At 40.6% G+C, this 15,394-nt stretch overlaps 2 protein-coding genes across 7 annotated transcripts in view; one reads left to right on the forward strand and one right to left on the reverse strand.

Annotated features, from left to right (window-relative positions):
* LOC134875249 (regulating synaptic membrane exocytosis protein 2-like) overlaps positions 1-15,394 on the reverse strand; it is a 28,080-nt gene that overhangs the window by 3,904 nt on the left and 8,782 nt on the right. For 2 of the 6 annotated variants that reach the window (XM_063899725.1, XM_063899724.1), the window contains 9 exons: positions 15,292-15,339; positions 14,637-14,699; positions 14,402-14,461; positions 13,485-13,648; positions 12,612-13,244; positions 12,478-12,519; positions 12,290-12,328; positions 11,131-11,153; positions 10,939-10,994 (listed from right to left, as the gene is read on the reverse strand). In XM_063899725.1, the coding sequence (XP_063755795.1) occupies positions 10,939-10,994; positions 11,131-11,153; positions 12,290-12,328; positions 12,478-12,519; positions 12,612-13,244; positions 13,485-13,648; positions 14,402-14,461; positions 14,637-14,699; positions 15,292-15,339 (1,128 nt within the window). Of the gene's footprint in view, positions 1-6,707; positions 6,729-7,558; positions 7,661-7,842; positions 7,956-8,031; positions 8,169-8,632; positions 8,822-8,893; positions 9,026-10,938; positions 10,995-11,130; positions 11,154-12,289; positions 12,331-12,477; positions 12,520-12,611; positions 13,245-13,484; positions 13,649-14,401; positions 14,462-14,636; positions 14,700-15,291; positions 15,340-15,394 lie in introns of those variants that run through there. The other 4 variants (XM_063899727.1, XM_063899728.1, XM_063899730.1 and 1 more) reach the window with 4 other exon arrangements.
* On the forward strand, positions 1,640-6,325 carry LOC134875183 (regulating synaptic membrane exocytosis protein 2-like). Its single transcript, XM_063899645.1, has 5 exons — positions 1,640-1,782; positions 1,859-1,971; positions 2,153-2,254; positions 3,101-3,240; positions 6,308-6,325. Exons 2-5 carry the CDS (start codon positions 1,968-1,970, stop codon positions 6,323-6,325), a joined length of 264 nt encoding a protein of 87 aa, XP_063755715.1. The 5' UTR covers positions 1,640-1,782; positions 1,859-1,967.

Raw genomic sequence — 15,394 nt, forward strand, 5'->3', positions numbered from 1 at the left:
TTTTTACATTTTCTTTTAAATGTTTCATTAACATGTTTCATTAATTTTAAACTTTAAATGTTTATTAGCATTTTAAATTTTTTAATGTTTACTTTGCATGTTTACATTAGCAGTTTACTTACATTTTAAAACTTTAGCTGTTTCATTAGCATTTTTACTTAGAGTTTAACTTTAACAGTTTATTAGCATGTTTACATTAGTTTTTACTTTAGCGTTTACTTAGCAGTTTACTTTAATGTTTAATTAGCTGTTTCTTAGCATTTTAAAATTTAATGTTTACTTAGCTGTTTACTTTAGCAGTTTAACTTTTTTAAACATTTTTACATTAGATGTTTACATTGCGTTTAACTTAGCATGTTTACATTAGCAGTTTTAATTACATGTTCATTAGCAGTTTCATTAGCATGTTTACATTAGCATGTTTTTTTTAGCAGTTTACTTAGCGTTTAACTTTGCATGTTTAATTAGATTTTACATTTGCTGTTTAATTAGATTTTACTTACATGTTTACATTAGCTTTTTACTTAGCAGTTTAAAACTTTTAAAAGGTTTAATTACATGTTTCTTTGCGTTTACTTTGCATGTTTACATTAGCAGTTTACTTACATGTTTACTTAGCGTTTCTTTAGCATGTTTCTTAGCTGTTTACTTACATTTTAAATTTTAGCAGTTTACTTAGCATGTTTACATTAGCATGTTTACATTAGCATGTTTACTTGCCAGGTCTATTTCCTTCAGCGATTCGTTTTTGTTTTCTTCATTTTTCTGTCAAGTGCGTTCTCCTCTTCTTTGGGGCTGAGACAGCCCATCGTAGAGTGGGAAGCGGGGTAAGGGGGAAAACACAGGAAGTAGCGGGGGCCTGGAGGGGCGGCCTTATGAAGAAGGGGAAAATCAGTGGAAGAGACGGAAGATGGGGAGGAACGGGAAAACCCCAAAGTAAGATCCGACCAATGAGGGCTCTGTAGCAACTGTAGTGACTCCCCCGCCCCTTTTTGTGATTGGGAAATTTGTTTCCCCCCTGAGGCCTGCAGCCCCCCCTGTGAAGGGGCAGGGGCGGGGGGGGGGTTTTCGTGGGAGGAACGGACGATGACGTGACAAAAAAGAAACGCTCGGGTTCGGAGCGAAGATGAGGGGTGGGGGGGGCTGGGCAAAAGAAAAGCCAGAACACCCAGTAAACCCCCGGGGTGAGACAGTTACCCCCAGGGGAGACAGTTTACCCCCGGGGGAAGACGGTTACCCCGAGGGTGAGACAGTTACCCCGAGGGTAAGACGGTTACCCCCGAGGGTGAGACAGTTACCCCGAGGGGTAAGACGGTTACCCCCGAGGGTGAGACAGTTACCCCGAGGGTAAGACGGTTACCCCAAGGGTGAGACAGTTACCCCGAGGGTAAGACAGTTACCCCCGAGGGTGAGACAGTTACCCTGAGGGAGAGACTGTTACCTCGAGGGTGAGACGGTTACCCCTGAGGGTGAGATAGGTTACCTCCCAGGGTGAGACGGGTTACCCCGAAGGTGAGACAGTTACCTTGGAGGGTGAGACGGGTTAACTGTATGATTCTCCTCCAACAGATCAGTCTTTATGCTGTGTAACCCCCCCCTCAGTGTTTCCTGCAGCTCTAATCACTCTTCTTCTGTGGTCCTCCAGAGGAAGAGAAGAAGAAGAAGGTGATTCAGACTTCCTGTCCAGAGGAGCGTAGAAACCGGCCTCGCAGTCGATTTCAAAGCTCGCTTCACCCGCCAGCCGAGCCGTGACCCCGACGCCGAGGACCCGAAGCCCGGAGCGTGAGTCCCCGTTATTGCATCACAATGACTGGCCCTCACAGGGATTTATTAAACAGTCCTGTGTCCCCCCACTCAGGCTGATCTTCCCGGGCGTTAAGCTGGCGACGGATAAACACTTCACTGGTTTCCTGGAGAACCTCGGTCCTGCCCAGCTGGCCGGGAGGCAGACGCTGGCCACGCCCGCCATGGGTAACAGCCAATCACAGGCTCACCTTCATTCTGTCGTCTGTCTCATAAATACCCAGGATGTAAATGTTCAGAACGGCGCTTTAGTTTTATTGATATAGTGTTTATATTACCTCATGATTTATATTGGTTCATATCTGTGACATCACGTAACGATACGCTCTGATTGGCTGCTGGTGGTCAGGTGATATTCAGATCGGGATGGTGTACAGGAAGGAGCGTCTGGACGTGGAGGTGATCCGAGCCCGCGGCCTCGTGGGTAAACAGGGCAACAAGAATACACCAGGTACACAACACACACACACACTGTCATACACAACACACACACACACTGTCATACACAACACACACACACACTGTCATACACAACACACACACACACTGTCATACACAACACACACACACACTGTCATACACAACACACACACACACTGTCATACACAACACACACACACTGTCATACACAACACACACACACTGTCATACACAACACACACACACTGTCATACACAACACACACACACTGTCATACACAACACACACACTGTCATACACAACACACACACACTGTCATACACAACACACACACTGTCATACACAACACACACTGTCATACACAACACACACACACACACACACACTGTCATACACAACACACACACACTGTCATACACAACACACACACTGTCATACACAACACACACACACTGTCATACACAACACACACACACTGTCATACACAACACACACACACTGTCATACACAACACACACACACTGTCATACACAACAACACACACAATGTCATACACAACACACACACACTGTCATACACAACAACACACACTGTCATACACAACACACACACACACTGTCATACACAACACACACACACTGTCATACACAACACACACACACACTGTCATACACAACACACACACACTGTCATACACAACACACACACACACTGTCATACACAACACACACACACTGTCATCCTGCTATTGTGTGTATCATTCGGTTGTTATAATAAAACATTAAAGTGCGTGTGTGTGTGTGTGTGTGTGTGTGTGTGTGTGTGTGTGTGTGTGTGTGGTGTGTGCGTGTGCGTGTGTGTGCGTGTGTGTGTGTAGCCCCCTATGTGAAGGTTTACCTGATGGATAATGGGAAGTGTGTGTTGAAGAGGAGGACTCGTCTGGCGAGGAAGAGTCCGGACCCTCTGTACCAGCAGCAGCTGCAGTTTGAGGAGAGTCCGGAGGGGAAAGTACTGCAGGTACAAGTACTTCATATACTATACTACACATATGATATATACTTCATATACTATACTACACATATGATATATACTTCATATACTATACTACACATATGATATATACTACATATACTATACTACACATATGATATATACTACATATACTATACTACACATATGATATATACTACACATATGATATATACTACACATATGATATATACTACACATATGATATATACTACACATATGATATATACTTCATATACTATACTACACATATGATATATACTACACATATGATATATATTACACATATGATATATATTACACATATGATATATATTACACATATGATATATACTACATATATGATATATACTACATATACTATACTACACATATGATATATACTACACATATGATATATATTACACATATGATATATACTACACATATGATATATACTACACATATGATATATACTACATATACTATACTACACACATGATATATACTACACATATGATATATACTACACATATGATATATACTACACATATGATATATACTACACATATGATATATACTTCACATATGATATATACTACACATATGATATATATTACACATATGATATATATTACACATATGATATATACTTCATATACTATACTACACATATGATATATACTACACATATGATATATACTTCATATACTATACTACACATATGATATATACTACACATATGATATATATTACACATATGATATATATTACACATATGATATATATTACACATATGATATATACTACACTATATGATATATACTCACATATACTATACTACACATATGATATATACTACACATATGATATATATTACACATATGATATACTACACATATGATATATACTAACATGATATATATACACATATGATATATACTACATATACTATACTACACAATGATATATACTACACATATGATATATACTACACATATGATATATACTACACATATGAATATACTACAATATGAATATACTACATATATGATATATACTACACATATGATATATACTACATATATGATATTACTACACAATGATACTATACTACACATATGATATTATACTACACATATGATATATACTACACGATATGATATATACTACCATATATATACTACACATATGATATATACTACCATATACTATACTACACATATGATATATACTACATATACTATACTACACATATGATATATACTACACATATGATATATACTACACATATGATATATACTACATATATGATATATACAACATAGATATATACTACACATATGATATATATACACGTATGATATATTAACATAGATATATATTTCACATATGATATATACTACAATATGATATATATTTACACATAGATATATATTACACATATGATATATACTTACACATATGAAATATACTACACTATATGATATATACTACACATATGATATATAATACACATATGATATATACTACCTATGATCATATACTACACATATGATATATACTACATCTATAGTATATCTACACATATGATATATACTACACATATGATATATACTACACGTATGATATATACTACACATATGATATATACTACATATATGTTATTTATATTAGTATATATCTATGTGTAGTATATATCATATGTGGAATATATATCATATGGTGTAGTATATATCATATGTGTGTATAGTATATGTAGTATATATCATATGTTGTAGTATCAGGTTTATGTAGTATTATATATGTGTTAAATATCTCATATGGTGTAGTATATATCATATATGTAGTATATATATCTTGTAATATATATCATATGTGTAATATATATCATACGTGTAATATATAATCATATGTTGTAGTATATATCTAGTGTAATATATATCATACGTTAGTAATATATATCATCCGTGTGTATATATCATATGTGTAGTATATATCATATGTGTAAGTAGTCTATATATATATGTAGTATATATATACACCCACATGTAGTATATATCATATGTTGTGTTATATATATGTGTAGTATTGTATATGTAGTATATCATCATATGTGTAGTATTTGTATATGTAAGTATAGTATCATTAGTGTAGTATAGTATATGTAGTAATATATCATACGTGTTGAGTTAAATATATCATTATGTGTGTATATATCATTGTGTAGTTTTATATCATATGTGTAGTATATATCATATATGTAGTTTATATCATATGTGTAGTATATAATCATATATGTAGTATATATCATACTGTGTAGTATATATCACTATGTGTAGTATATATCATATGTGTAGTATATATATATGTAGTAGTATATATCATGTGTGTAGTCATAGTATATGTAGTATATATCATATGTGTAGTATATATCATACTGTGTAGTATATATCATATGTGTCGTATATATCATATGTGTAATATATATCATATGTGTAGTATATATCATAGTGTAGTATAGTATCTGTAGTATATATCATATATGTAGTATATATCATATGTGTAATATATATCATATGTGTAATATATATCATATGTGTAATATATATCATATGTGTAGTATATATCATATGTGTAGTATAGTATATGAAGTATATATCATATGTGTAGTATATATCATATGTGTAGTAGTCTATGAGTATATATCATATGTGTAATATATATCATATGTGTAATATATATCATATGGTGTAGTATATATCATATGTGAAGTATATATCATATGTGTAGTTTATATCATATGTGTAGTATATTCATATGTTAGTATATATCATATGTGTAGTATATATCATGTGTCTAGATGTATATTGTAGTATATATCATATGTGTAGTATATATCATATTGTGTAGTGTATATATCATTGGTGTAATATATATCATATGTGTAGTATATATCATATGTGTAGTTTAGGTAGCTGTGTATATATCCATATATGAGTAGTATATAATCATATGTGTAATATATATCATATGTGTAATATTTTCATATGTGTAATATATATCATATGTGTAGTATATATCATATGTGTAGTATTGTATATGAAGTATATTATCATTATGTGTAGTATAGATCATTATGTGTAGTATATATCATATGTGTAGTATATATTCATATGTGTAGTATATATCATATGTGTAGTATAGTATATGTAGCTATATATCATATTGGGTAGTATAGATATGTAGTAATATCATATGTGTAGTATAGTTTATGAAGATATATATCATCTGGTGTAGTATATTATATGATCTATATATCATATGTGTAGTATGTATATGAAGTACTTGTAACTGCAGTATTTCCCCTCCGGACGCTTCCTCAAACTGCAGCTGTTTGCTGGTACGAGGGTCCGGACCCTATTCCTCGCCAGACGAGTCGTCCTCTTCAACACACACTTCCATTATCCATCAGGTGTAAACCTTCACATAGGGGGCTACACACCACACGCAACACAGCACACGCAACACAACACACACACACACACACACACACACACAACACACACACACAAGCACTTTAATGTTTATCATAACAACCGAATGATTACACACACTAGCAGGAATGACAGTGTGTGTGTGTTGTGTATGACAGTGTGTGTTGTGTGTTGTGTATGACAGTGTGTGATGTGTTGTGTATGACAGTGGTTGTGTGTGTTGTGTATGACAGTGTGTGTGTGTTGTGTATGACAGTGTGTGTGTGTGTTGTGTATGACAGTGTGTGTTGTTGTGTATGACAGTGTGTGTGTGTTGTGTATGACATTGTGTGTGTTGTTGTGTATGACAGTGTGTGTGTGTTGTGTATGACAGTGTGTGTGTGTTGTGTATGACGTGTGTGTGTGTTGTGTATGACAGTGTGTGTGTTGTGTATGACAGTGTGTGTGTTGTGTATGACAGTGTGTGTGTTGTGTATGACAGTGTGTGTGTGTGGTGTGTGTTGTGTATGACAGTGTGTGTTGTGTATGCAGTGTGTGTGTTGTGTATGACAGTGGTGTGTTGTGTATGACAGTGTGTGTGTTGTGTATGACAGTGTGTGTGTGTTGTGTATGACAGTGTGTGTGTGTTGTGTATGACAGTGTGTGTGTGTTGTGTATGACAGTGTGTGTGTGTTGTGTATGACAGTGTGTGTGTGTGTTGTGTATGACAGTGTGTGTGTGTGTTGTGTATGACAGTGTGTGTGTGTGTTGTGTATGACAGTGTGTGTGTGTGTTGTGTATGACAGTGTGTGTGTGTGTTGTGTATGACAGTGTGTGTGTGTGTTGTGTACCTGGTGTATTCTTGTTGCCCTGTTTACCCACGAGGCCGCGGGCTCGGATCACCTCCACGTCCAGACGCTCCTTCCTGTACACCATCCCGATCTGAATATCACCTGACCACCAGCAGCCAATCAGAGCGTATCGTTACGTGATGTCACAGATATGAACCAATATAAATCATGAGGTAATATAAACACTATATCAATAAAACTAAAGCGCCGTTCTGAACATTTACATCCTGGGTATTTATGAGACAGACGACAGAATGAAGGTGAGCCTGTGATTGGGCTGTTACCCATGGCGGGCGTGGCCAGCGTCTGCCTCCCGGCCAGCTGGGCAGGACCGAGGTTCTCCAGGAAACCAGTGAAGTGTTTATCCGTCGCCAGCTTAACGCCCGGGAAGATCAGCCTGAGTGGGGGGACACAGGACTGTTTAATAAATCCCTGTGAGGGCCAGTCATTGTGATGCAATAACGGGGACTCACGCTCCGGGCTTCGGGTCCTCGGCGTCGGGGTCACGGCTCGGCTGGCGGGTGAAGCGAGCTTTGAAATCGACTGCGAGGCCGGTTTCTACGCTCCTCTGGACCAGGAAGTCTGATCACCTTCTTCTTCTTCTCTTCCTCTGGAGGACCACAGAAGAAGAGTGATTAGAGCTGCAGGAAACACTGAGGGGGGGGTTACACAGCATAAAGACTGATCTGTTGGAGGAGAATCATACAGTTAACCCGTCTCACCCTCCAAGGTAACTGTCTCACCTTCGGGGGTAACCCGTCTCACCCTGGGAGGTAACCTATCTCACCCTCAGGGTAACCGTCTCACCCTCGAGGGTAACAGTCTCACCCTCAGGGTAACTGTCTCACCCTCGGGGGTAACTGTCTTACCCTCGGGGTAACTGTCTCACCCTTGGGGGTAACCGTCTTACCCTCGGGGTAACTGTCTCACCCTCGGGGGTAACCGTCTTACCCTCGGGGTAACTGTCTCACCCTCGGGGGTAACCGTCTTACCCTCGGGGTAACTGTCTCACCCTCGGGGGTAACCGTCTTACCCTCGGGGTAACTGTCTCACCCTCGGGGGTAACTGTCTCACCCTCGGGGTTGATCTGGGTGTTCTGGCTCTTCTTGCCCAGCCCCACCAGCCCCATCATCTTCGCTCCGAAGCCCGAGCGTTTCTTTTGTCATCGTCATCGTCGTCGTTCCTCCGAGCGAACAGACCTCCCCCCCGGCACCTGGCGCCTTCACAGGAGGGGCTGCAGGCCCTGCAGGGGGGGAAACAAAGCTGTCAATCACTAAAAGGGGCTGGGAGGAGTCACTACAGTTGCTACAGAGCGCCTCATTGGTCGGATGCTTACTTCGGAGGTTCCAGTTCTCCTCATCTTCCGTCTCTTCCACTGATTCGCTCTTCTTCAGTAAGGCCGCGCCCTCCGAGGCCCCCGCTACTTCCTGTGTTCCCTCTGACCCCGCTTCCGACTCTACTGATGGACTGTCTCAGCCAATGAGAGAGGAGAACAGCACGTTGACAGAATGATGAAGAGAAACAAAACGAATGCGCTGAAGGGAAATAGACCTGGCTAATGTAAACATGCTAATGTAAACATGCTAATGTAAACATGCTAATGTAAACATGCTAAAGTTAAACTGCTAACGTAAACATGCTAATGTAAACATGCTAAAGTTAAACTGCTAACGTAAACATGCTAATGTAAACATGCTAATGTAAACATGCTAAAGTTAAACTGCTAACGTAAACATGCTAATGTAAACATGCTAATGTAAACATGCTAAAGTTAAACTGCTAACGTAAACATGCTAATGTAAACATGCTAATGTAAACATGCTAATGTAAACATGCTAATGTAAACATGCTAATATAAACATGCTAAAGTTAAACTGCTAATGTAAACATGCTAATGTAAACATGCTAATGTAAACATGCTAATGTTAAACTGCTAATGTAAACATGCTAATGTAAACATGCTAATGTAAACATGCTAATGTTAAACTGCTAATGTAAACATGCTAATGTAAACATGCTAATATAACATGTTAAAGTTAAACTGCTAATGTAAACATGCTAATGTAAACATGCTAAAGTTAAACTGCTAACGTAAACATGCTAATGTAAACATGCTAATGTAAACATGCTAATGTTAAACTGCTAATGTAAACATGCTAATGTAAACATGCTAATATAAACATGTTAAAGTTAAACTGCTAATGTAAACATGCTAATGTAAACAGCTAAAGTTAAACTGCTATGTAAACATGCTAATGTAACATGCTAATGTAAACATACTAAAGTTAACTGCTAACGTAAACATGTTAAAGTTAAACTGCTAATGTAAACATGTTAATGTAAACATGTTAATGTAACATGTTAAAGTTAAACTGCTAATGTAAACATGTTAATGTAAACATACTAAAGTTAAACTGCTAACGTAAACATGTTAAAGTTAAACTGCTAATGTAAACATGTTAATGTAAACATGTTAAAGTTAAACTGCTAACGTAAACATGTTAAAGTTAAACTGCTAATGTAAACATGTTAATGTAAACATGTTAAAGTTAAACTGCTAACGTAAACATGCTAATGTAAACATACTAAAGTTAAACTGCTAATGTAAACATGCTAATGTAAACATGCTAATGTAAACATGCTAAAGTTAAACTGCTAATGTAAACATGCTAATGTAAACACGCTAATGTAAACATGTTAAGTTAAACTGCTAATGTAAACATGCTAATGTAAACATGCTAATGTATACATGTTTAAAGTTAACTGCTAATGTAAACATGCTAATGTAAACATGTTAAAGTTAAACTGCTAATGTAAACATGCTAATGTAAACATGCTAATGTAAACATGCTAACGTAAACACGCTAATATAAACATGCTAAAGTTAAACTGCTAATGTAAACATGCTAATGTAAACATGTTAAAGTTAAACTGCTAATGTAAACATGCTAATGTAAACATGCTAATGTAAACATGCTAACGTAAACACGCTAATATAAACATGTTAAAGTTAAACTGCTAATGTAAACATGCTAATGTAAACATGCTAACGTAAACATGCTAATATAAACATGCTAAAGTTAAACTGCTAATGTAAACATGCTAATGTAAACAGCTAATGTAAACATGCTAATGTAAACATGCTAACGTAAACACGCTAATATAAACATGCTAAAGTTAAACTGCTAATGTAAACATGCTAATGTAAACATGCTAATGTAAACATGCTAATGTAAACATGCTAACGTAAACACGCTAATATAAACATGCTAAAGTTAAACTGCTAATGTAAACATGCTATTAGCAGTAACAGGAAATGTATGTGGGGACATTTGTTCTGAAGATGTTTTCAGTTTTGTTTTTGAGGCTTCTGGTCCCACCTGATCCTGGACATGGCCAACACGTCGCTGATGTCACTGGACAGACTGTCGTTCAGCTGCAGACGGACAGAGGACAGGTACTTCATCAGTTGGGATGTGTGATTGTTTGTTTGTTTTTGTGTGTGTGTGTGTGCGTGTGTGTGTGTGTGTGGGCGTGTGTGTGTGAGAGTGTGTGTGTGTAAGTAAGCTTACCTTCAGAGGATCCTTCATCACACCTGTCGGGACAGACAGGAGAGTTTCATTAAAATAATTCATCAGTATTTGTTTATTATTTCAGTCTTCAGAAAGACAGTATCTTTGACAGCTTCCAGATCTCTAGAGATGTTAGCCCGCTGTTAGCAGTTAGTTACCTGAGACCTGTCACTCAGAGAGGCCACGCCCCTGATAGAGCATTACTTTGAGTCTTTAAAGGTCCCATATTGTGGCCGTTTTTGGCTGATCATGACTCCATTGTTGAGGTGTGCTAGAGTAGTTTTACATTGTTCAATGTTCCAAAATCACATTGGTTTCCTCATACAGCATCTCAGTGTAGTACCTCTCTTCACTCTGTCCTAAGGCCTTGTCTGAGCTCCTGCCCCCCCCCCCCCCTCCCTACGAGCCCAGTGTGCTCTGATTGGTCAGCTCGCCCACTCTGTTCTGATTGGTCAACAACCAGAGAGGCTCCGCCCTGTCTAACAGAATGCTTTCCAAGTCTTCCCGTTACAGCTCAGCATCAGTTTATGTGTTACGGTCATATATGTTTGAACCGGAGTCCGGTCCTGACAGGACACAGACCAACGTGATGGACCGGACCCACCGTCCCAGTAGGGACTGGAGCAGGCGGTATCACAGTGGAACCTTTTTATTTTGTGTCGCTGTTACATTTCAGATGTTAGAACTGAAACGCAGTAGGAACAGCCTGGTCCTTCAGTACTGCACGCTTTGCATATCGGCATCAACCTGTCCAAGGTTTCTGAAGCTGTCCGTAAAATGCCGGGCACACAGTACAGTACCTCGAACCGCTGAAGGAACAGAGTTTAAATAATTTCAACCACTGACTTCTTCGTGGTTCTGCCTCGGTAAGGCAAACAGATTAAATTTCCCCTCACATTTCAGGGCACAGTACTTCTTTGACATGTCAGTCTTCCAACAGTAAACAGTCGGCTGGCAGAAGGTGTGCCTGCTGGTCTATAGCTATGGGCGTGCCAACTTGCCGATTGCTCTGATTTAGTGACGTCAAAAGCCCCTTTTAATATGAATAAATACCCCTGACTCTCTCGTAATGACCTGTACTTTCTTTACCCAGTGGGACTCATCAAGTGCAGACATGTCACATGACTACAGTGGGCGGGGCTAACAGTTTGTGACGTACCATTGGCTGCTTTTTTCTGCAGGTCCTCCCACTTCACCTCTGCAGGAGGAGAGAGACACCAGGTCAGTTAACCTGCTCTGACATCACACAGGAACCCTAGCCCCCACCCCGTTTCTCTTAAAAACAATGCTGAGGTTAACCAGCAGACCCACACACAGCGGGACACCTGAACGCATCGTCAGACTCACCTTTTTTGGTTCCTCCAGGTGTGGTTGGGCGTCTGTCGGGCTCTGATATCAGGAGACAATAAACACAGGGAGGAATCAGAGACGCTGACTCACAGATCTACAGCTTATAAACTCCAAACCTGTGAGCTGCACACCTGGATTCTGAGGGGCCGGTTCAGGTGCAGGGGCTGGAGCTGCTTCAGGAGAAGGGAGTGATTGGACCGTGGTCGGGGCAGCAGCTGGGGGCAAGGCCTCAGCAGCCACTGGAGCGGAAACAGGTACAGACGGAGGGGATTGGGCTGTAGCAGGTACAGGGGGCAGGGCTTGGGCCGGCACAGATACAGGGGGCGGGGCTTGGACTGGATCTTGGACTAGAGCAAGTGCAGATGCAGCAACAGGTGTAGTTACAGGTGTAGTTACAGGTGCAGTTTGAGGCAGCGCTTGGACTGGAGCAGTTACTGGTGCAGGTGATGCTGCAGGTGCAGGTTTAGCAACAGGTGCTGGTGCAGGTGTAGCAACAGGTGCTGGTGCAGGTGCAGGTGCTGATGCAGGTGTAGCAACAGGTGCTGGTGCAGGTGTAGCAACAGGTGCTGGTGCAGGTGTAGCAACAGGTGCTGGTGCAGGTGTAGCAACAGGTGCTGGTGCAGGTGTAGCAACAGGTGCTGGTGCAAAAGGTGGGTTAGGGTTTGCAGGTACTAGTGGACGCGGGCCTTGGACCCGTATAACAGGAGGTGGCTGCTGAGTGGCAGGGGGAGGGGCTACAGTTGCTGCTGCTTCTGTGGATAAAACTGATGGAGAGCAAAAGAGAAAAGGAAAAATAAAATCAATCCCAACAGCTGATCAGCTGATCTATCCCTGATCACACTGGCTCTAACCTTCTTATATGAAGTTTATAAAAGTAGTTTCCAGGTGAACCGACAGAACACACTGTTGTTTCTAAGAAAGCAGTCTCCTTTGCTTCAGACAGTGAATTTAGTTCCACTAATGCGTTTATACTGATTGATTGGTGGAGAGCGTCTGCTAATCACCTGGAGCAGGAGGAGCTGCTGAAAATAGATGAGTGGAAGGATTTACAGACGCACTTCTGTCCGGAGCACCTTTGGGCGGGACAATGGGCAGCTGCCGCCCTCGGCGGCTGGCGACTGGCGTTCCTGTTGGACTCGCCCCGGCTGATCCACCTCGAAGGTTCACCCTGTTGGAAAAAACTAAAACGTTCAAACTACCAACCTAACAAAAGGGTCAAAGGCCAGGAGTCAAGGGGGTCCAAAACAAACTCTGGCCAATGGCAGGGGGAGCTGAGAACTAAGAGTAATCTCATCTGGTAATGACTCCTGTGGTTAGCTCCAGGCTGGCAGCTCTGACCGCTGATCGTATCTCCTCACATAGATGTTGATCTGACAGGTAGGGGGTGTTCATTTTGGACCCTGAGTCTACTGATAACAGGCTTACGCTATGTTAGCTAATGGTGCTGAGGCAACGCTAAGTATCCACAACCAACCCCCCCCCCACACATGCTGCAGAATAAACACATACAAAGAAGAAAAATAAAGGTTAATGACACACACATCTGTCAGTAAACGCCAGAGGGGGAGGGGATTCAATATGGGGGAGAGTGGTATAATGCTTCAGGCAGAGGTGCTCTCGGATTGGTCAGATCAGATCACTGAAGCAGGCAGTCCTGTACACCTGTATACTGAAGCAGGAAGTCCTCTACACCTGTATACTGAAGCAGGAAGTCCTGTACACCTGTATACTGAAGCAGGAAGTCCTGTACACCTGTATACTGAAGCAGGAAGTCCTCTACACCTGTATACTGAAGCAGGAAGTCCTGTACAGCTGTATACTGAAGCAGGAAGTCCTGTACACCTGTATACTGAAGCAGGAAGTCCTCTACACCTGTATACTGAAGCAGGAAGTCCTGTACACCTGTACTGTCAACTGTTACCTGAGCTGCTCCTCGTCGTAGGTGCCGGGTTCGTAGGGGAAGTCGGGGATGAAGTCCTGACTGAGAGCAGAAACAGAACATCTCACTGACCTCCGATTTGCGTCACGATTAGAGATTAACACAAAAATCCAATCATGGCTGACGCTCAGAAGCCACGCCCCTTTAAGCTCTCACACTCTAACTGGCAGATAAACAGGAAGTAAATATCTCATTAACCATAAGCCCCGGGGCTCACCTGTAGTCCTCAGAGCTCCCGTTTATCATCTGGTTTGTCCACTGGTTAGGACCCGTGAAATTTCTTACACAGAAAAACAGAGTGAGGACTTTTACCACTGCAACCTCTGCAATCACTGCAACTACTGCAACCACTGCAACTACTGCAACTACTGCAACCACTGCAACCACTGCAACTACTGCAACTACTGCAAACTACTGCAACTACTGCAACCACTGCAACTACTGCAACTACTGCAACCACTGCAACTACTGCAACTACTGCAACCTCTGCAAACCACTGCAACTACTGCAAACTCTGCAACCACTGCAACTCTGCAAACTCTGCAACCACTGCAACCACTGCAATCACTGCAACTACTGCAACTACTGCAACCACTGCAACTACTGCAACTACTGCAACTACTGCAACCACTGCAACATCTGCAACTACTGCAACCACTGCAACTACTGCAACTACTGCAACTACTGCAACTACTGCAACCACTGCAACCACTGCAACTACTGCAACCACTGCAACTACTGCAACCACTGCAACTACTGCAACCACTGCAACATCTGCAACCACTGCAACCTCTGCAACTACTGCAACCACTGCAACTACTGCAACCATGAAGACTAAAGTACTACGTGTATTCCTGATACAGTTGCTGTACCTCCCAGGACAATCGAGAGAGGTCCCGGACATCCTCCTCAGAGATCTCCTGAAACAGAGACGGACCATCAGACCAGGACTACCTGCACAACTCAGTGTCTGGT

The sequence above is a fragment of the Eleginops maclovinus genome, chromosome 13 (assembly GCF_036324505.1).
Source record: "Eleginops maclovinus isolate JMC-PN-2008 ecotype Puerto Natales chromosome 13, JC_Emac_rtc_rv5, whole genome shotgun sequence".
In the NCBI taxonomy this organism is placed as follows: Eukaryota; Metazoa; Chordata; class Actinopteri; order Perciformes; family Eleginopidae; genus Eleginops; species Eleginops maclovinus.